At 40.1% G+C, this 22,632-nt stretch overlaps 1 protein-coding gene across 2 annotated transcripts in view; it reads right to left on the bottom strand.

Moving 5' to 3' along the window:
- Window positions 1-6,706: 6,706 nt before the first annotated feature.
- Window positions 6,707-22,632, bottom strand: part of bahd1 (bromo adjacent homology domain containing 1) — a 28,924-nt gene continuing 12,998 nt past the window's right edge. For both annotated transcript variants that reach the window (XM_023291487.3, XM_023291488.3), the window contains exons 2-7: window positions 15,962-17,737; window positions 10,908-11,317; window positions 10,446-10,605; window positions 10,248-10,327; window positions 9,408-9,499; window positions 6,707-9,118 (exon numbers count right to left, since the gene is read on the bottom strand). In XM_023291487.3, the coding sequence (XP_023147255.2) occupies window positions 8,926-9,118; window positions 9,408-9,499; window positions 10,248-10,327; window positions 10,446-10,605; window positions 10,908-11,317; window positions 15,962-17,609 (2,583 nt within the window). In that variant the 5' untranslated portion in view covers window positions 17,610-17,737 and the 3' untranslated portion in view covers window positions 6,707-8,925. The remainder of the gene's footprint in view (window positions 9,119-9,407; window positions 9,500-10,247; window positions 10,328-10,445; window positions 10,606-10,907; window positions 11,318-15,961; window positions 17,738-22,632) is intronic.

The raw sequence follows: 22,632 nt of genomic DNA, 5'->3' as shown, positions 1-22,632 counted from the left end.
TAATGACAGAGCTACACATCTTAACTCAGTCTCATTAAAACAGACTCTAATTCAGTGTCATCCATCCATATTAAAGTGCAGTTACCCAAAATGTTTGTTGCATGAGCTCCAACAAAACCTGTCCAGGTAGAAGGCCACTTTGACAAACAGGAAGTGGAAGATTCCAAGCAGATTTATAGAAGGGGGAACCGGACTGTACTAAGTGTGGTCGAGTATAGAGGGGTGTTTTGTGGGTTTTTAAGGCTGATAATGATTATTAGTGAGACATTTGGAGTAGATATTCATTTGCAGTAAATGAAAGTATTTAAAATCTTGGAGTTAAACTTAGAAGAACACAAACTCTAACAGAAAACTTTGTTGATACGTTTTTGTTTTGTTTACAGATGTTAAGTTAAAGGAGTTTTATTCGTGACGTATAACCAATCAAATCACTCCAGAAGACAGAGCGACCACAGGTAGATAAAGGTTCAGAGCCAAAGTAGCACCATTTTTAAATGTATTTATTACCGTAAATCAGTAAAAAATAAAATACTGATAATCAGTAAATCAGTCAGCCCACAATTACTACAATTCTACAATGTATGTCTCTTTCCTTTGACTTGTTATTTGTACAATATACGATGTATATGATGGTGTTTTTTCATACCAAAGGCTATACTATGATGTTTTCTAAGAGACATACGATGCTACTCTGGTTGTTCTGGCCTGGGCCGCTGCACTCCTCCTCTGTTGTTTTCTGGATTGTACTCAGCTGCATGCCTTCGTCCACCCGGCCTCCGTTGACTCGTCCCGCCTGCCGTCTCTGGAGCTGAAGCTGGATTGGAACAGACCAAAGTACAGTCCAATCACGATGCCAGCTGCCTCTCAAAAGGCTCCTTCATCTGGTGGCACTTCTTCTGAGGGGAAGCTGAGCTGGCCCGCAGAACTTTGGAGATGTGTTCCAGTGGTTGGTGGATGTGTGGGGAGATAGAGAGGGACCTTTGAATTGTTCAGAAAGGAAAACAGGGAACCCATTGGTAGTTTTAGTTTAGGGTGCTACTGCGGTGTGTTTTGGGTTTTAAGAGGTGAACAGGAAGAGTTTTTTTTCGTATTGATTATCTTTTACTTTGTTCCTGGTTGGAATGCCCATCAATGTCAACATGAAGTTCACTTTTAGTTCTGTTTATTTATTTTTATTTTACTAACACCCATTTGTTTTAACCCCCTCACATGTTGTGTTGTTGTAAACTTACTCTTTCAAATAAATACTCGTCTAACCCTCTGGAAACCAGCGTTTGGACTGTTTTTGTGTTGCTCCTCACCTACTGACAGCGGGACTAAAGTGTGACTAAAGGCATACTATGACGTTTTTAGAGCGACATGCTATACTATGACGTTTGTTGGGCGACACTCTATACTATAGGCTTTTTAAATTGACATATTACTATGACTTTTTCTTTATTTTTTTTTTTGTTTTTTAGCAACATAAGAATTTGAACAGTTTTAAAAATTACTATACTTTTACTTGTGCAATGAAATATTATTCTATGGCATTTTTTAGACGACATATACTCTGATGTTTTCTTGAAAAACATACTATTTTGACAATATACTGCACTATGACATTTTTTGAACCACATATCATACATGACAATTTTAGGCAACATCCTATCATTTTGCACTTTTTGAACCACATAATAATCAGTTGGGTTTTTTTGCCGACATGCTATACTATGAACTACAGGCCATACTATGTTATTCTTGAAAAGTATACTATACTTTGACATTTTCTGAACTACATCCTATACTATGGCATTATACACAGAGTGCTTTGGTTACATGTTGATTTATAATCTAGATTTTTTTCTGTTTTGTTTTTTGACGGATTACCACAGACCTGACCGTGAACACCGTTGACACCCACCTGAGGGAGACGCTGCCTAAGATCTCAAGGCTGCTTGGTCGTGGTCTTTCTGGTCCTGCTCCAGAACGCCTTCATCAACTACGTCTTCTTTTGAAGAGGCCCTCAGATGCTGCAATCTCTGACCTTAAGGAGGAACTGCTACTTTCACTCTGTAACGAGACGGCGGTTATTTTAAAGACCCAGCTCCTGGCGGCTTTGAGTGAAAGTTTAACACCCATCAAAACGGAACTACAGACAGTTAAATCTGAGCTGTCGGTCAGTATTTCAAACATCAAGTCCGACCCGGCTGCCCTAAAGCACGCTGTGGGTGAAACGGAAACTTCACTCTCCACATCACCGACGACATCGTCACACTCCAAAGCAGAGCACCTGTCTGCTGAACTTTTAAAAGTGGACTATAAATGTGAAGAATGTGAGCAGCAGCAGACTGTGAGCAGCGGAACAGATGTGATCAGAAAGAAGTCATTTTCTTTTTTCTTTTCTTTCTGGTTGACTTGATGCTGTCAGATGCAGATGTTGGAGCTGATTCTGATCTTTCAGGATAAAAAGCTGCTTTTCCTTCACAGACTTTTCAGGAAATTATTCTCTCAGGTTTTCTCTGCTATTTATATTTTTATTATCTGTGATTATTTCATTATTTCTTTATTGTAAAAAAAAGTTTGAGGCATAAAGACTCATTTAGTTATTTTAATCCTGAAATCTTTGATGTAGCAGAACTAAACTTCCATTTTCCTTCTTGTACTTCTGATACTAGAACTAAACGTATCTTCAACATGGATCATCTGCTTTTAATGAATCAGCAGCAACATCACAACAACAAATGAGACAATTTTCAACAAATTAATGAAACTGATGTCATTTAAAACTATCAGAGTCTGTTTTAGTGTCAAATTAAAGCTGATTACTGACAACTAGAACATTAACGTTACTGTTTTAATCACATTTAAGTTTCCTGAACGTTACATTAATGTCAACCAGCCACAGTTTTATGAACTTAATGAACCACATTACAGGAACACAACACACTTCAGCTGTTTACATGAAACTCAACACATTAGCTTGATGCTACGTTAGCTTTAATCAGGCTACTGAGCAGCTAGCTCGGTTAGCATCGCTAACATTAAAGCTAATATTTACTATGCTAACTTTCTTCTCTGGTCAACACACACTGAAACAAACTCCACCAACATCTGGAGTGCATGGCACACATTACATCTGACACTAAAGCTGCATATAAAGTGCATTAAAAGCGGCACCGATACGAAAATAAACATTTACTTACCGAACTATCAGAGTCCTTTCAGTGTCTGCTGGTAGAATCAGCCGAAGGTAGAAAACTGGTTAAAACAAGCCAACGGGCAGGAAAACTGTCTGTGGAAAATGTTCTGCTGCTGCACCGATAAATAAACCAACAGTTATTATATCAGAATTAATCCAAACGAGGAGAGCAGAGTCTCTGCTGCCTCCTCCATAGGACCTGTCAATCATTCCAGACCGGACTGTCAATCAAGTAGTCCCGCCCCCTGGCTTCGCAAAACTTTAACGCTCTATAAAAAAATCAATATTGATTTATTTTAAGATCGGCCACCTGATCTCTCATTTTGACCATGAAAACTCACGAAAAAAAATGTATATACAGTCTATGCACCGTACTCTGTTTGGCTCCACACTTGCTGATGACCACTTCCGGTCTCAGAAAATGAAAAAACGGACCTTTTTTCGTTTCTGTCTCTTACTGATTTTACTTTCTTGTTATTCTAAATATAAAACGAAAATCAAAGCATTTAAAAAAAAATCGTATATCCCTTTTTGATCATGAAAAGGAAAAACGCCTTGTATTTCAATTTTAATTTTTGTATTTTAAAACGAAAATCAAATAACCACTCGTTTTTTGTTTTTCAATACCCGTTTCAGAACGGAAAATCCAATTACCAGATCCGTACACGGACCACAATAGTAGCCAATAATTGTGAAGTAGATTTTTTATTTATGTAGAGAAAATATGAATTTACTTTGTGTTTTTAATTAGTTTAAATTCAAAGGCAAATAAAGTTAAGCAAAATTCATGAATTATATTTTATCACTGACAACAAAAACAGAGAACAATGAAAATGTACTTAAATATTCAGATGAGAGCTTCATTTTGTGAAAATAATGACAGAATTTTTTCAGTTACCAACAGAGGAGTAGTCATGTATCCTTATCATTTTACATACTGCACATCAGTATTAAGATTAGCTATTAAAATCCTTTAAATCTCAGTGTTCTAACCATTGTGATGACTGTATTTGTTTAAAAAAAAAAAAACTACAACCTGATGTAAAATATTGTCTAAGTGAGCCCCCATGTGGGCAACAACTATCACTACATCTGTCAACTTGGCGTCAGTTTTTGAAAATAAAACCAAACGTGAGAAAGAAAAAACACTCACAATCAAGTTCAAACTCATATATTATTTATTACAATTAAATATTTTTCTTATATTACAGAGGTCCATTTGAAACCATACAAATAATCTGTGCTGTGATTAATATTTCCAAGATATTTCCAAAAAGCCATGCAAAGAATATGAACAGAAATTCACATAAGAAGAACCAAAGTTCAGGTTTTTGTACACCTGGGAATGAAATTAAATTCATGTTTCAATACCGTTCCTCCTCTCTCCCTCTTTCACTTTTTGGTGCAAACGTTTCTTTGTGGCGATTCAAGATCAGACCAGTGTCATCTGACAAAAATGAAAGGCATTTGGAAGATACGCAAAAAGTACAGTAACTACTCATCCTTCTCTTCATGGAAAACTCTTGGAAAATATACGGGTTAAGGGGAACAGGCACAGAGGACCAGTTAAGACATAAGTATCACGCATCTTGATTAAACATAATTAGTTTGCTGAGTGATTCCTAAGGCCATAACATGTACGGTCTGTGGTTTTCTAACTGTGATCGAGGGGGGAAAGGATTATAAAATGCAGAACCAGATCACACCCAGTGTAACTTACCCAATTTTGCTTTGTACTATTTTGCATTGTTGGCTTTACTACAAACACTGTCCATTAATATTTAAAATAAGGCTCCAGTCAGTGGAGGAATTTTGCTTTTTGATTTAGATTGTTAACCTTTGGTTTACAGAGAGAGACAGATATAAATGGTAGGGTATACTCTACCCTGATGAATTGAATTTAAAAATTAAAAAGAGCATCTAAAGGTGAAATGTTAAACCATTCATTAATTCTGGTGAAACTTCAGTCTCTGAATTAACGCAAAAGTTTTTGTAGTCTGGGAGTACATCAGAAGTAGGCAGGAAGTGGGCATTTTGAAGCCATACCCCACCTAAAATCTACCACTACCCCTCCCCTGTGCTTGTGGATTGGGTGTAAATAGTTTTTAGTTTCCTCCTTTATGTAGAATAGTGGTTGTGGTCAGCTCATGACATTTCAGTGATAATACTGAGCATTTATATCCTTCCGTAATCGTGCTCATATGTTTAAGATGTCAGAATTTCCCCCCAGAATATCTCATTATATCCTGTCTTGTTGTGCTATCAATTGAAGCTCAGCTGGGAGCTGCGTGTTTCTCTGTATTTTGGACAGCTGAGAGGTGGATTATGATGAAGTGGTTTAGAAAGATTTCTGTGGATATTTTGTGAAAAACTGTTGCAAGTAGATTCATTGCACTTCATTGCACACAAATGAAGCTAACCTCAGTTTCTGTTATTTGAGAAGGGTGAAACTTCAAACCTAAAGGATTATTATGTTACTTTTCAACCTCGGCCTCTTTTTTTGGGTGTTTCTGAGTACAAAATATTAAGAGGAACAAAAATGTATGGAACTGGTCATATATTAAATATGAGTGGCAACCACAAAACAGTTGGAGTGTAATCACGCAGGGCAATTGTCAAGTGCATGTTTTTGCCACTGTCAGGCTTACATTGTTTCATCATGGATCAGATTCCTATTTGCTTCTTCTGCTTCTGTTGTTTGGGGTGTTTTCTGATATTGCTGGTTGCGGTTATCTGTCATAATGTTCTTGCTCAATATTTGATCCGATTCGACTTTTTTGTTCCTATTAATCTTTGGCACCCAAAATCATCTGAAAATACGGGACCAGGTTGAAAAATACCAAATTATGACATTTTGGAAATGAAGCTTTTATGTAGAGAAACTAAATGAAAAGGAACTGCTCTGAATCTACCTGTGAAATATGAAACTATAATAGCTAGCCAGTTAGCTTAGCCTAGCATAAAGACTGAAGCAGGAGAACCTCCAAAACAGCAAATTCATGTTTTTAAACAACTTATTTCTTATAGTTCAAATATATAACATGTTAATAATTTAGCTTAGAGTTGCTTTTAGGTGAACTGTGGCTCCCTTTCCTGTTTCCTCCTGCTTCCATCTTTATGCTAAGCCTATGCTAACAAAGCTGCTGCTTTATATTTACTGTACTGATGTAGAGTGTTATCAGTCCCTTTTCATGTAATGCTCTGCCAAAAAAAGTACATTTCTCAAAATGTCCGAATCTTCTTTTAACAGTCATCTAGTCCTCACTTGCCGGCATTTTGATGCTTGAAAAAATCACTTTAAATTTGACTCAGACTTGATCAAGATTGAGTTTTGCCCTTTCAGGTCGCATAAGATCACACGAATCCTCTGAAAATGCATCTCAAACATCTAGGAATCAAGATCAGCTCACTCACAGGCTTCATAACTCAGGTTCAGGACCGGTACACATTTCCTAAATGAAAGGCTGGGAATGTTCTATAGGCAGCAAGATCAAGGCACAGGCTAATGGTAAGGTAAGTTTTAAATCATCGTAGCATTCGGCATTTAAAGGTGAAGAGGCAAAGCTTTATCGTCTGAGGAGAAGTGAAAGGAGAATGACGGAAAGCTGGGAGAGGCCAAGGTATGTTTTGGTCCTGCAGGCTAAGCATCTCTGGACACATGTTAGCACTTATGCCCTTCAAAGCTGCATCTGAGATCCTTCCAAATACTCCGTATGTGTCCCCAAATCTGCTTACTGCTTACTTCAACATCTCAACACGACATTTAATTGGCTTGTATTGGGTAAGCAAACTCAAACACAGAAATACTATTGCAAATGACTCACACACTTTTCATCGTAGACAGTGCAGCTAAGAAGGAGCGACGAGTTCAACCTCCTTTCTAATCAGGAATGAAAAGCCATTCATCTAAAACTCTATTCTTTAAAATCATCTTTTGAAAATAAATTATATGTTCTCAGTACAGAAATAAATACATATCTTTTTCTCAAACATAGGAACGAATCATCATCACAGATCTAAATGCTACACTGAATACATTACTCACCAGTTCATCATTAAAGAAACGAGAATATAGGTGACTAACTGATGCCATCTGCCATGAACAGACACTCATCCAGATATTTAAATGCAAATATACAGTTTAGCTGACACCGGAGTCAAATCACACCTCTGGCAAACAGCTTTGAGAAAGTAAAATATTCCTCAGCATTGGCATAACAAAAATCCCCTCAATGCTCGGCTCATTGGACATCTTCACACTGCGAAAACCAAACAAACTAAACTGTGCTTTCTCTGCAGAGTGCAGGTCCGTCCTGCAGCACGAAAATCACCTCTGAGGTGATTTTCAGAGCTAAGAGATATGACATAAAACCTACAATTCTCTCAGAAACTCATGAGAGATGGAGTCATAAAACTTCCATATGTCATTGTTTGCTGTGATTGTACTCGATCAGTGGTTAAAAAAAAAAAAAAAAAGTTGAATTAGACTTAATTAAATGTTTGGATCAACATTTTCCTCACATCTGTGTTGGGACTGAACTACACAGACCTCCAAATGAATCACGAATGCACGAAACTGGAAATGTTAAATATTTGGGAAACATGCTTGTTTGCCTTCTTGTGGAGGTTTAAATGAGAACATTGATACGACTCGCATGTCTGTATAGGAAGTATAGAGCTGCAGTCAGCTTAGTTTAGCACAAAGCCTCAAAATGGACTGTTCATTCTTTATGCATTATTTTCATTGTCAATTATTCTGTCAAATGATGAAAAATGTTGATCAGTGCTTCCAGAAGCTCAGTAAGACATCCTCAAATGTTTTCTTTTTTCCACAACCAAAGAATGGAGAAAATATTAAAATTTAAGAAGCTGGAATCAGAGGATTTTCCCTCTTTTCTTCTCAAAAAATTACTCAAACTGACAAATCGATTATCAAAATAGTTGCTAATTGTTTCAGTTAATGACAGCTAACCGATTATTCACTGCAGCTCCACTTTATGCTAAGCTATGCCAACTAGCTGTTGGTTTTACCTTCACATTATCCGTACAGACATGAGAGTGGATTCATTCAATCATTCAGTGCTCTGAAAACAAAAGCATCAAGCACATTTCCCAAAATGTGTAACTATTCCTCATCAGTTTAAACACAGATGCATGTTTAGAATCTTTCCAGTAAAATCGTCTGTATGCCGTGTCCTCAGGTTGGACACTAAGAAACTGCATATTACAGAGAAATCTAGTGACAAAAAATGTGATTAAGTCTTCAGCCACTGAGAAATTTCTTTTTCTCTAGTCTCTTCACAAGGACCAGTGTGGCACGGTGTGCCTCAGATTCTCATCTGTCACGCAGATAGTAGCATTATTCACATGTAACATCAACTTCTCTGCATATAATCTATCAAATGTCACATTTCTAAGAGCAGTAGCATTTTCTACAGCAGAGTATGTTCCGTGTTCTTCACACAGCTGCTACAACACCAGAGAGCCATCTATGATAAAGACCATTTACACTGCCATATTAACTCTTACACATTATGTCAGACCATTGCTTTTACCTAATAAATGTGTGGCATGGAAGTAAAAGCATGAGAATTCAAATCAAAATGAGCTCTAAATCCTTTTGTCCTACACTCCAGTTCCTCTCTCACAGAGGCAGCAGGTAGCTAATTAAAATTTGTGGACGATGAAACCAGAGTAACATTATCTCACGTCCCGTAGCATAATGTGTCACGACTGGTCAGATTCTACTGCAGGTTCTTGAGGAGGCGTCCATAGCGGAAGTCATAGACGTGTCGACAGAAAAACACCATCTCTGGGTCGACGTCATCCGGCACACAGTGGTGGGTGGGCATGGCATTGCCAACAACGGGTGGCACCACAAGGGAGGCGACACTGTCGCATACGCCCTCCCTACGGCGTTTTACCAAGGCACAAAATCTGGACACATAACAAATGTGGGACATCAAACTCAATTACCTTAAAAACAGTCAGAAAAAAAACAATAAAAATGTTTCTTACTGGCTTAAATGAGGTTTAAAACTGTCTCAAGGTAAACACTGAGCATATTTTTAGTTACCCAGTGGGAGATTTGGAAGGAAAATAACCATCAAAAAGCTGCACTGTGAAATTTCTTCACTAGTAATCTTTCAACAGCAGTATGTGCAAAAGAAATATATTTCAAAGAAAGATGTCAAAGCCACCACACAGAGAATGCTTTCAGTCTTACCGACAATACTGTGCCAGTGTTAGGACATAGCATTTGTCTTCGATACAGGCCACACTGTTCACATCCTGGTGACGAGATGCAAAGATCTCATTCTGCAGAAAGACACTCAGGTTAGAATAAAAAAAAAAAAAAACCACAAAAATATAATTTAAACCTTGACATTTTGCATGTGGAGGAGCAGCAGTGGAGCCTGAGAAGAGTGCATCTCTGCTACACTGTACACAACCGCGTCTGCTTCACCATCACTTCCAGATATAAAGACAGATTCACAGAGAGAGATGTTTCGTTTCCTCCTCTGAGCTGTAGCCCCGCTACTGCTGCTCTGATGTGTTTGTTGTTTGTTAGTTCAGTTGAGACATGACAGACTTCATGTGGTTTATTGTTTCTAGACATTGAACTGAACTCGTTCCTCTGGGAGATTACTGGCAACAGGAAGCAAACACAACAGAGGCTGTTGCTCAACATGTGTGTCTGCCTGCGCATGTATGTGTATTCATACACTAGAATCTCTTTCATACAGTGAAGATAAGGTGTAATATGGACATAAAGAAAACTGTGAGTTTATGTAAGGAAAGAATCCTTCTTGGCAATACAAGAAACACATAAACCTTAAATAATAATTGTTAAATTATACTGGCATCATTTTAAATGTCTGCCAGTTTTAAAAGCTAATGACAACCATTACAGCCAGGCTTACACACAGTTGATTATACATTGCACCGTTGATCAGAGCTGTATTTTAGGTGTAATAGTATACAATTACACCTGACAGCTATTAGAAAGACGTATTGCCTGTGGTTGTGGTAAAAAGGATTTCAGGGACACATGTCAGCTTCTTACCTCACAATGCATGCTGGGGTTACGCCCTCCCTGTGTGTGTTCTGGACGGTAGTACCAAAACAAACTCATCATCAGCTCTCCTGCAGAAAAAAAAAAAAAAAACACACCACAGAGTTCGCTTAAGCCAATCATTACCACATCAGTTCAGTTGCTCTTGTGGTTTATGTAAGTCAGTCCTGTGTACAGTGAGTCTCCTACCTGACTCTGGTTCCTCCCACAGAGCTGAGATCTTGGCCACGTAAGGCAGAGACTTTTTTCTAGGTCCAGACTTCAGCAGAACAGTGTCTCTGACCCGAATCAGATCCCCATCCCTGTGGACTCCCTCAAAACACTTCCTCAGCACCATAGAGTCCTCTCCCTGGAAACACAGGCAGCAGGAAATACTGACTCCTCTAACAGTCAGAAACTAAAATGCTTTGAGAGGCCGAGGAGCAAAAATCTGCAGATGTGGTTTGTGTTGAATGACTTTTGTGCTTTGATAGTCACATGTATAGATGAAATAAATCAAAAACAGCGAATCAGCCATGATGTGACAAGAGACAGGTGTGATAAATCATCCTAAATTCTCTGTGGACAGTCAAGTTCAATTAAAGCAGAATTAATTACAAGTGGCACCATCATGGCTGTGTCAAAAGCACCAGCATGACTTTCTCTACGTACCACAGAGAAAACCTCCTTCTCAAAGGGCAGGCCAACTGGCCTCCAGCCGTTGGTGGATTTTTGGCGGCCATTCTTCGGCTGCTTGGCAACTGTTTGCCCTCCGACGCTGGCAGAGCTGAGCTTCTGTTTCTTGTCCCTGCTGAGAGGGCAAACAGCAGAGCTGATGCTGCCGGTGCTGCGCGCACCAGACCTCGACCCGCTGGGCGGCTTGGCACTCTGTGGACACTCCTTCGCCACCTGCAGTGGAGGCTGGGGTTGGCTGGGGTCTGACAGCGGAGTCTGAACGTGGGGCACTGATTGGCCGGCTGGAGGCACAGCGGGAATGGGGCAGCCAGTGATCATTCTGGGGCTGGGACAAATGGGGATAGAGGAGGGGCTGTGGTGGTCACTGAGGGTTGATGAGTAGTCATCTGAGGAAGCAATAGAGAAGGGAGTTAATGAAGTGACAGAGTGAAATGTGTCCACAGTCCTTTAAGGAGCATCAACAACCTTTTAACAAGGTTACATAACAGTGACATGACAAGACGCTCGGTTGTTATTAGTTCTGCTGAAGCGGCAGAAAAAAAGAACCTCAATTAAGGTCAATTATAGCCTTTAACAGAGCAGCTACACACACACTAGACATCCTCCTGAAACTGACACTGAAAAACACCAACACAAGCATTCTGCTGTGTGGAAGATAACATGAATGGGTGGTGCACACTCCCATAAATAGCTGCGGTGAAGACGTTAAGGTGAATTAATGACCAATTTATTTCTCACCTCTTTGAATCCAAACCTCATCAGCACTCTTATTTACCTTAGAGAAGGCATTACATCAGGTGATTTATAGGTTGTTTTGCTTGAAATCTACTTAAATGCTATGCTACTTCTACTCTATTACATTTCAGAAAAAGAAACTACATTTTATCCTTGTAACGGTGCATTTTTAAGCTGCAGTTTTTTTATTTTTACTTAAACCCAGATGCCATTGGGGCCACAAATGGTAATTGTTGGATGATCGTGAATGCTAAAATGTAACACAATGTTAGGGAAAGCGACTCAGTAATGTCTATTATAGAGTTCAAACATTCACCGCCATGAGCTTTTCGTCACATCAGGCTAGATTAGACTGCAGGCAGTGTATTCAGTTTATAGTGCTCTCCATCTGAACTGGGAAATGTTACCTGGAATGCCCTCTGCAGTTGGACTTTCAACTTGGAAAGCTGGAAGAAGCTGTCATAATGGACGGTTTAACATCACTTCTGTCTTCTTTGTTTCTCAATAAATCAACTGTACACTACAATTTCCAACTTGTATCTGTGGACACGTTGCTCTGTCCATAATGTGCAAATGGCTAACCGAAAAACAAAGGTTTTCTTGGTGGTGTCCATTTTGGTTTTCATAGTTGTTGTAATAGAACATTAAATCATGATTAATGTATTTCTTGTAAATTAAAGCTTTTCTGTAAATGAGACGTTGTGCTATTTACACTGTTTTGCTTTGATTTAAAGATCTGACTGCTTAGAAGCATTCTGTAATTTCCTTTATCTCAGCTTATATTTAAAGGCAGGACACACACAAAGGTGTTTTCAATTATACAGGCTAGTTAACCCCGTGAATGTTGCCTGAAACCTTGTTGGGAATTACTTGAAGCTCCCACAGGGCCTTCACTAATGTCTAAGGGTGCTTTCCGCTCAGCTCATTTATGCTTCCCTCTGTCCTCACTGCTCCATCATCCATCTGTGACCCACAAATTATTCTCACTCTGCTATCATCGAGGATGTCTCAATGCATTGCAGAGGAGATGAGGAGTTTTTAGGAAGTAAATACAGATTAATCCTATATTGCATTTCTTATTGATTAGCAACACCCCTTCGATAGTGTGACTTTATGGGACATAAAAAGGAGCAGTTGAGCTGTTGTGATTATGTAATTTCTTTCTAAAATGCCTCAGTTCATTGTAGCAAATGTTTTTCTCCAGTATCACCACATAATTGCTGCATCATGACGTCAGTTGTTTTGGTTCCAGTCGCTGGTTGGGTACACTCAGCACTACAGTTTTAGAAAAGCACCCAAGGCTTTTCTAAAAAAAAAAGTATGGGAGTAATCTAAATGATCACACAAGGTTGTTTTTACACCGTGGAAAGTTTTGATCCCGCACCACAGGAGTGCTAGAGCAATGAACGAGCATGTGAACAGAAGACACCCGTGTTATTCTGGAGATCCAGAAAAAGGCAAAACCACCACAAATGTTGTCTATTCATTAGTAGTAAGAGCTTTTTAATATCTATCTCTGTCCTTGCACCTACTCAGAAAGCTCAAAACTCCAAAATACATTTTTTTGGAAAAAAAATTACTGATTAACCTGTAAAATGATAAGATTATTGATAGAAAATATTCTTTAGTGACAGCTCTGCATAGCTTTACTATAATAACAGTGCAGGATTTGTAATATTGCAGAAACAGGAAAGGGGGTACCAGCAACAACTCTAACATTATTCATTTGTATTCATAAGATAAAAATATTGCATGTGTACAACCTGATTCTTCAAAAATATTATTTGCAGCTTTGTTGATATATTTTTCTTCATAAGCCAAAATGTTTTTCTTTTCCCCTCCTCTTATTTTCCATTCCAATTTCATCTTGGATCATTCAAGGAAAAAAAACTGCATCCTTCAAAGCCACACAGTAGTACACAATACACAGTATTATTATTCAAACTGATAAGGGTGTGGGACTAACTCTAACTGTGGTCTTTTACAAAATATTCCAGCAAGAGACTTCATTCAGAATAATTGTCATTTTTATTGCTCCCTCATGTCTGTTCTGTTCTTTCACTAATAAACACAACTGTCTAGCTGTGTTATTTCTAATAGTCCCAATCTAGGACATTTTGCATGAATTAGGCGTTGGAGCAGCAGTTAATAGATGTTTTCTGGAGGAACACATTCTAGAGTTGAGACACTCTGTGTCATGTATCTTCAGAATGATGCCGGAGGGAGTGAACAGTTTGGTAAATACATTTCCTTCATCCTTGGGCTTCTTTCTCTCTTGCTTCCCCTTGCAAGGAGGAGCTAAGATGCAAGCAAGAGACACAAATGAGAGAAGCTGGAGGCCACACTTCCTAAATAAAATACATCCTATGTTGTACACACCTACAGAGGTGCCACCGACAGAGCAGGAGAGCGAGGAAGATGTCAGTCAAACCGCATCTGTACATGGCATACAGTAATGAGCAGAGGTCTATTCTGAAACACCAGTGTGGGTGGACCATCGGCCTGTTTCACAGCAGCCTTGTCACAATACGAAAAGCATAGGTGTTACTAATAACATTAGCAACGGCTCTGTTCTATTTAAGTGCCCTAGTAAGCCATGACAGTGTGGCAGCCAACACACACTACCAGGATAAGAAGGTAAATTAAATTTAGCCTTAAATAGCTGTATTATTCGCCTCCGTTCTTTTTCATGCTAAAATGTCTTCTGTGAATGGGACTTATTTGTCAAAAATCTTAAGATTTCTACTGAGGTTAAAGTTAGTAGACATGAGAGTCTGTCCTCACAGGCTGGCATGTCTGACACTGTTAGTGTGTCTGTCAAATAAGTGTTATCTTCAGACCACAGTCAGGTGTTTTTAACCATACACCCACACACTCAGGCAGACACACAGACGCTCACGTACAAACATGGTTTGTGTGTTATACTGCAGACATCACAAAGAGTTTTCCTGTTCTGGCTCACATTGCTGTCTTGAACACAGTAACTAACTGCTGACACTCGAGCACATACAATCAGCTCATTAGGATTCAACTGCACAGACCTTGTATTCACTGTCCGGCGGCTTGTATTCAAACCGAGACAAAAGAGGTCTTGCCCTTTATCTGATTTTTTTTGTAACGTCCCACTCAAATGACATTCCAAAATGGTAGAATAAAAATGCCTGATATAATAGCTATTCTCAGCACACTGTACTGCTTTGGCAGCTGGATTAGTGGGGCACTGCATACAAAATAATCTCTTAGCTATACTGTGCTCATGAAAATTTAATGCTTGTTAAAAAATCTACCATCTTACTTAAAGCGGCCACTGATTTTACACATTACGTTTATTCATGGGAAGGGCTGTGAAACTCAGTCTCTGAAACAGCTGTTTAAATGTCCTCTTTTAGACCCGTAATAACCCATCTCTTTTCATCAAATTTAGATATCTATACATTTTTTTCATTAACTCTACACCTTTACCTCCCTTAGATAGTGATGATCTCCAAATAAGCAAATTGTGAGCCAACGCACAAATCTAACACCTCCTTTTCTACATGTTTCTCCTTATGGAGGGCATTTTGCCTTTATGTGACAAGTGGCAGAGACACTTTGGAAAAAAAGTCAAAGAAAATTGAGGGCAAAAAAATTGAACTGTTGATTATTCTGATGGATTGGTCAGAATCTTTAACCAGTATGTCACAGAAATGCACATGTTTTTCTGTAGAAAGCTGTAGTTTATGTTGTGATGACTTTGCAGCTTAACATTTTACCCATTAACCCTCATCAGTACATGTGGCAAAACCTACTTCATCCGTACACTTGGGGTCCACCTGGACCCCAGTAGTATTTCATCTGATTCACATTTCTGTACCTGACCATATCCTCTCAATTTATATTTTCCTGAAACGTGTGTCGGGCTAAAAGAGACAGAAGCTAAAACAGAGCATTTCAGACAATGGGTGAGAAAAGGCTGCAGCAACGCACTTTTTCAGAAAAATTGTAAATGTGTGTTACATGGGCTTTTTAAGTAAGGTTAAGGTTATGCTTTACCACAAATGATGAAGTAAATATGTCAGTCATTTACTGTAAGTGCAAAATGTGGGGTGATTGTTTTTTTTTGGTCAAAGCTGTCAAATTATTTTCAGGATCACAAATGAATCTTTAATAAGATTTACACTTAGGCAATCAGATCTTTTGCACGATATCTGGGGTACTTCATAACTGCCATCAAGACAGATACTTGAAATGTTTATAATTCCTGCCAAAATTGTGTTGCAAGTACACAGTAAGTAGACATTGTGATGTTTGCTCACCTCTTTTGACGCCATGGTTACATTTGGTGTAGTTTGCGGGGCTGAAGGAGCACCCTCCTCTGGTGATGGCTGGAATCACACTGGTATAAGCAGAGTAGCCATTAAGCCTGCAGGGCTCTCCGTAGCAGGCTTCCACTGAGGTGCAGCAGTACACTGGGTGGCTAATCCCTGAGGGTTGTGGAGCTGTGCTTGGGAGCAGCTTGGGCCTTTTGCTGCTCCTCGGGCATAAAGCAAGGGGTGGCATGGGAGAGGGGGAGCTGTCTGGGTGGCTGAAATGGACGTAGTAGCCTGGGAAGCAGGTGTACGTGTGCGGGCTGATGGTTATGGCTGCTGGGTGGGCTACAGAATGGGGCGACTGAAGATGGTGGTGGTGATGGTGGTGGTGGTGGTGATGGTGGTGGTGGAACACCTCGGACAGTGAGCCGTCCTCTGGTTCCTTGAAGGTTTTGTCCTCCAGGAAGAGGGCCAGTCTGTGACAGTACTCGACACATCTCTCCTGGGAGCAGCAGTAGCAGGAAGACACCTCCGTCTCCACCTGCTCCTCTTTGATTGTTTTTAAGGGGAATCCCAGAGAAGAGCCACAGTGGAGAGTATGTTTGAGACACTCCTGCCCCCCTGTGGACCCTGCAGACTTCCACTCCGGATCCAAAGCCTCTGTCTTACACAAACTGCAGCAGCCCTGGATGGTGGAGCTCATCTGGGAATGGACTGGATCTTCTGTGCCCTGTTTTCTGTGCTTTAGTTGCTCCTCGTGTTTGGGATGTGTTCTTCTTTTGGTCTGCGTTGTTCCTCCACACACAGGTTGAACACTAACGGCATCCTGACCCGTAGCTGCTGCTTCACTTCCACTCCCCGGTTTGGACTCGGTCTTCTTTTGCCGTTTGGTTCCATACTGGGCACTGGTGAGTTTGAGCAGCGTTGCAGCAGTAAGTCCTGCCTGGCGCCGTGGCGTTGGCGCAAACAGGCTCAACCAGTCGATGTTCTGAGCCTGAGCTGTCGACCGCTTTTGTTTTTTCGGTTTTTCTTTCAGGACGGCTTTCCCTCCTGCAGAACCCTGTTTGGTTTTATGACCTCTGTGTTCAGTTTTAACGAGATCTTTAGCAGGCTCTTCGCCGGTAGGTTGCCATTTCTTTGAGAGACTTGTCATGAGGGAATCATCTCCGTAGAGCAGTAAGCTGTTGACAGCCTCGGCGTTAAGAGAGGCCATTCTCCTCCTGCGGGGCTCAAAGACAGTTGTGGGCAACATGAGTAAGGCGTCAGATTGGTTGTTTTTTGGTTCCGGTGTTTGCTGATCGGCTGTGGAAGTTTTCATTAGCCCAGATTTGGTCCTTCTCTCAATGGAGCACAGCTTCTTATTGACTTTAACACATCTTTGCCTCTCGGCCTTTTTCACATCCTTTACTTTGCCCACAAGTTTTTTCTCCTCAAGACGGGTGAGCAGGACACAACAGTCCAGTGCCTCTCCATCATCCATTGCTAGCGTCTTCGTTCTGTGTCGATGTGAGGCTTTCTTGTCCCTCTTTTTCTTTCCTTTCAGCTCATTCCTCCCCACTTTCCATTTCTTTACGCCATCTCCCTTTGCCTTGTTTCCCTTCTCTTTCTGGGGCTTCCCACATTTCGCTGACTTGCTCCGCTGAGCTTTCGCCATGGTCTCAGCGTCTGGGAGCAGATCCACCAAAACCTCTTCATCCACAGGGTGCTACAACGGTGGATTTCAGCTCAGACAGGGTTATCAGTGAGCATCATCGTGGATCATCATCTGGGTCCATGCACTCCCTGTGGAGACACAGATCAGATATTAACTTTAAAACTTAAGCCACACACAGACGTCACTCTGTTAGAACCTGAAAGTGACTTAATGTAACAGACAGGATCTTCTAATGCATTATTAAACAACCGGTTTTACTTAGTTTGCTGTCAATTTGCAGGTCTCAAGAGATTACAACCACTTAGACAACCCTTCTCCTTGACATGCAAATACACTTCACACACAGGATACGAGAGAAATTGAGACCAAGAGCACATTATGTATAGTCGTATAGATTTACTCCTGAGGCCATATGTATTCCAGGAGCTTTCCCATTTTTCAGTTCTGTTTAAAATTAGCTCCTATTACAGCACACTGATTGTGATATATTAATTATTTGTGCTGTAGCTGCTGCATGAGCTTTTTTTAAAATTTCAGATTGCTTCCACGCTCTTTAAGCAAACTATTGCCTTTCCATCCTTTGTATCAATGAAAACCATTTTCAGCCCCTTGGAGTCATGTTCAAGCAGATTGATGACTCACACAATCTATCAGGAGCCCAACACTACAAGTAATCAACCACTCACTGCTAAAACATGGAAGCAATGAGCAGAAAAAGGTGAGACATTCAGGTAACGTATTTAACATCTGATATGATGGACACTTTAGAAATTATTTGGATCTTTAATCCACGATGCCACATCAACTTCATTTTAGGCAACAGGAGTCCGTATCTCACTTGTCTACAAGGTCAAATGAGCTGCGAAGTCTTTCGAATCACTGCGAAGTACAAAATTAAGAAGTAACTCTCTAACATTTGGAGACACAAAAACAAACAGCTATGATCAAATGACTCATGAATTGATCCTTACTTCTCCAACACTGGTGGCAGAAACACTCGTCACACAATAGCCTTGTCAGTTTCCATGTCAACAAGCTGGTACTGAGTACATGAAAGCATTCCAGCAACTTTAGAGCAGGTAGATAAATAATAATCCTCTGTAATTCACGTGTCCTCCTGCTGTCTCAGCACAAAAAAACACCTCACTTAGGAAAAGCCTTTGGAGGTCTTGATGACTCAACTGCCAGTGACCTTTATGCAATGACACTCGTATGTGTGCAGCAGTAGGAGATGGATCATCCGACTTGCTGCAGCCCAGAAACACAATTATGCTACTTGACCTCCAGGAACTAAGTCAACATGGGTCTCTTTTTTATTAAGTGACTCTTCAGCCAGAACACCATTGAGCTTTCACAATTACAGAATCTCTTCAGAATAGATTAAGTCGCAGAATTTGGTTTCATTAATACCAGACACACACAGTATATTATCAATTAGGAGATGGATTTTTGAAAAAGTTGCTACTATGACGGTACATTTCTATAGTCAATCAATCTGGGGGAAAAACATCACTCTCTTTTTGTTTAATGTACATATAAATCTACAAAATGAACTTCATGTGAGGTGTCAGGTGGATGACTGATATATACAGTGTGCATGCAAGTTAATGTGACTGAGGCAGGTGCTTTTTTCTCATATTTCACGCATAGATATGCAACTTGTGCAAGCAGATAACATGAAAACCTCTTCAGCAAGTAATGTAATGGTGACATCTTTTATTGTATTTCACAAGAAAATGCATCACCTCACATCTAAAATCTATACTCAATGTAAAAAATGACTTCATCCTCAATAAAAATACAAAATGAGTGCAAAAATGCAACATCTCTATAGGTAGGTTTGGCAATACTTGACTGTAGCTGCTGTTATTGTGAGAAGCCCTTGTGTCCACAATAAATGATGTTTATTTTTGTACTGATGGTTGCTTTCTATAAACCAAAGTGCATCACATCATGCTGAAATCTTATTTTTGTGCCTGTTGTCCTGTTTTCAAACTGAGCCACTTATAGTTGCAACAAGGCTTTAATGATTGTGCAGGGGCAGTCAAGGAGAGTGCATGTGTGTGTGTGTCTGGGTGTTATGAGACACACAACAGGAATCTGCACAGTAATAGTTATCGTTTTTAGCTTAGAATACATTTTGGATGTGAACCTAACTCATAGTCTTTAGGAAAAATGTTACATCTTTTTGCCAGCACACAATTTCCTGCTCTATCGCTACCAATACTTGACATGAAAACTTCAGTCTTTCACCATTTGCAGTGGAGCACAATGCATCAAAAAGAAAATGATGTTGCACTGCATAACAACAACAGAATCGCAACCTCATCTCATCACCAAGTGTACAATTTGCTGTCATGTAACACCAAATGAAGGAGTGGACATTTTTCCATCCCTCTGTCAATATACAACATGTGTACGATTTTCTGTGCTAAAATCTGAACACAACTCGTGACTCTTGCAAGCTGTGATTTGTTAAAATAATTCAGAACATCCCCAGGATTAAGCAGGCAAACAAATACAAACCCACTTTGGAGCGGACTAAAATCTGGCTGGACATTTTCAAACCATCTCATAGCTCCGTCTTATAGCCCTTGTTGCTGAATGACTCGGTGAACCGTGAAATGCAATCCATGAGGGAGAAATTTAATTTCCAGATAACAAGCGGACAGAAGGAGCCTCACATCGAGTTTCTGTCTGTGGATATCAAATCAAGTTGCCTCATTTGAATAAGACAAGCGCGCACGGTTAAAGGACAGGACCCTCTTTCAAGAGCATCATCATTTCCTTTGGCCAGATCGTCACCACACTGACCACAAAGAATGACACGACAGCTTTTTGGAGGGTACCGAGGTCTCGTATTTGCTTAGTTTTTTTCATGCTGCTTAGAAGTGCTGTTGCACACCAGCGATATCGATAGCTGCACACACCTACCCACACACAGACACAGTTTCTTGAAAAAACATTTGTATTAGGACACTTTGAGGGAACATTAAACATAAGCTTTCACAATCCCACTTGGCCACAGCTCTTCCATTTTTATGACCATTTCTGGCATCCCAGAGGACCATTCAATACACGGTGCCCTCTTTAGGGAGAACACTGCGGATGCTGGGGATCTCACTGCTGAGTTTTTCATGGCCAGATACACTCAGAGTGTTGGTGAAATACATCATTTTTTTAAAAAAAACTTTTATGTTAGGAGCCCTTTCAATACAGTCATGTTTAAGAAAAAGTACAAATTTCTGAGGCTTCATTTGGGTAAGTTCACAGACTTTAAAGCTAAATCTGAGGGGCCATCAAATCATTAACTGGAAGACAGAGTAAAAACATTTTCTTGTACAAAAACATTTTTCTTTTCTTAATATTTCCAAAGAATGATCGCAAATGGGTTCCCGTTTTCCTGCAAAATACTACATTAACAAAAAGAATCCATCTTTTCAGATCTCATAAAGTATTCAAATGACGCATTTCAAGAGAGAAACATCGGTTCCTTTTTGTCTGCTCACAACTCACAGACATATTAAACCTGTGGTGAGGGGCCACGAGTACACTGTGCTTTGTTTTAAGGAGTTGCAAGCCAAAAAAAATAGGGAGTAGCGGTTTAACACAGCGGTTCCCAACCTTTTTTGGCTTGTGACTCCTTTAAATGTGTGACCCTTAATCACAGGTTCCAGCCTCGGTGTGGACATGAGGGTTGGTTCCTTTGAGGGATTTTTAGAGGACTGAAAAACTGAAAGTCAGTGGTGGAAGAAGGAAAAATGCTTTTAAAACACATTCAACTACAAGTACAAATCCTACAGTCAAAATTATACTTAAAGCTATAGTGTGGGACTTTTGCATATAAATGAATGCCCGTTTTGGGCCTTCTCTGTATTTAGCAGAATATTGGAGTTTCAAATCTGGTGTCTGTTTGCCAGAGCTGAAAAGCAGAGCAACCGTAGTGATGGAGACAGAGAAGCCTACAGCAACCAGGAATATGACGAATTAAGAGGCATCGAAGAAAAGTTTCTGATGCTGCAGATAAAAAAGAAAGCTGGGGTTCCAAATCAAAGCAATGGGCAAGGAATCCATCATAAGCACACATTAACAGTGCCAGAAGGGGGAGACAAAAGTTCTGCACTGCAGGTTGAAGTGTATAAATAGTAAAATACAGTAAAACTATGCATTATGCAGAATGCTCTCTGTCATACTGCTACAGCGCTATGTTTTGCATGTGTTGCATGTTGCCGCTTAGAGCAAATTTTTAGCTACAATACCTACAACAACACATCATATCCTAGAAGCTGCTTGCATTATTTTGAATGCAAAAGCTTTCATTTCCACAAAAACAAAGCATCGGGGTAACAAAGCAACACAGCATCAATCAGAAAAGACACATTCTTTCTTTCTTGCACCCTCCTGTGCAGCTTGTGACCTTTCAGATTTATCCCGCGACCCTCCTTTTTAGGGTCCCCAGGTTGGGAATGTAAGAAGATATTTTTACTCCTCGAATGTTATGCAATTTAAAGAGTAAATGGAACATAATTGACACCGGAAACCTACTTGCTGATAATTCTGTGCCTCGGATTTCACTCTCTCCCTGCTGCTGATGGCGTATTAACTGGCTGTAGTTTCACGTAGCCTATATCAGAAGTCTGACAGAGGAAGAGGAGGAGGAGGAGGAGGCTGCTGCTGCTGCTCTGCCTGGCTGTCACACAGACTCATTCAGAAGAAGGACATTGTATGGAGCTGTCATCATGAGAGAGAAAAAAGCCCCGAGGCTGGAGCTCTCACCGATCTGAGCTCGGTGTGGCTTCAGATAGCTCAAGTCCACTTTCTGTGGAGCAAAAAAAAAAAACAAAAACATGAAAATCAGCAGTTCAACACTATCACCATCCTCCACCACCATCGCTTTTCTTCTTCCTACACAGGCACAAACACACCCACATCCACTCACGGATCGTGGATTATATTAAGCAGAAAATGCAATTAAGGAGGGGGCAGTCTGCGTTTGTAATGAGAAAAAAAGAAAGAAGCAGAC

The sequence above is a fragment of the Amphiprion ocellaris genome, chromosome 20, assembly GCF_022539595.1.
Source record: "Amphiprion ocellaris isolate individual 3 ecotype Okinawa chromosome 20, ASM2253959v1, whole genome shotgun sequence".
Lineage (NCBI taxonomy): Eukaryota > Metazoa > Chordata > Actinopteri > Pomacentridae > Amphiprion > Amphiprion ocellaris.
Note: the sequence above shows the minus strand (reverse complement) of the source record. Positions and strands in the feature narration are given on the sequence as shown.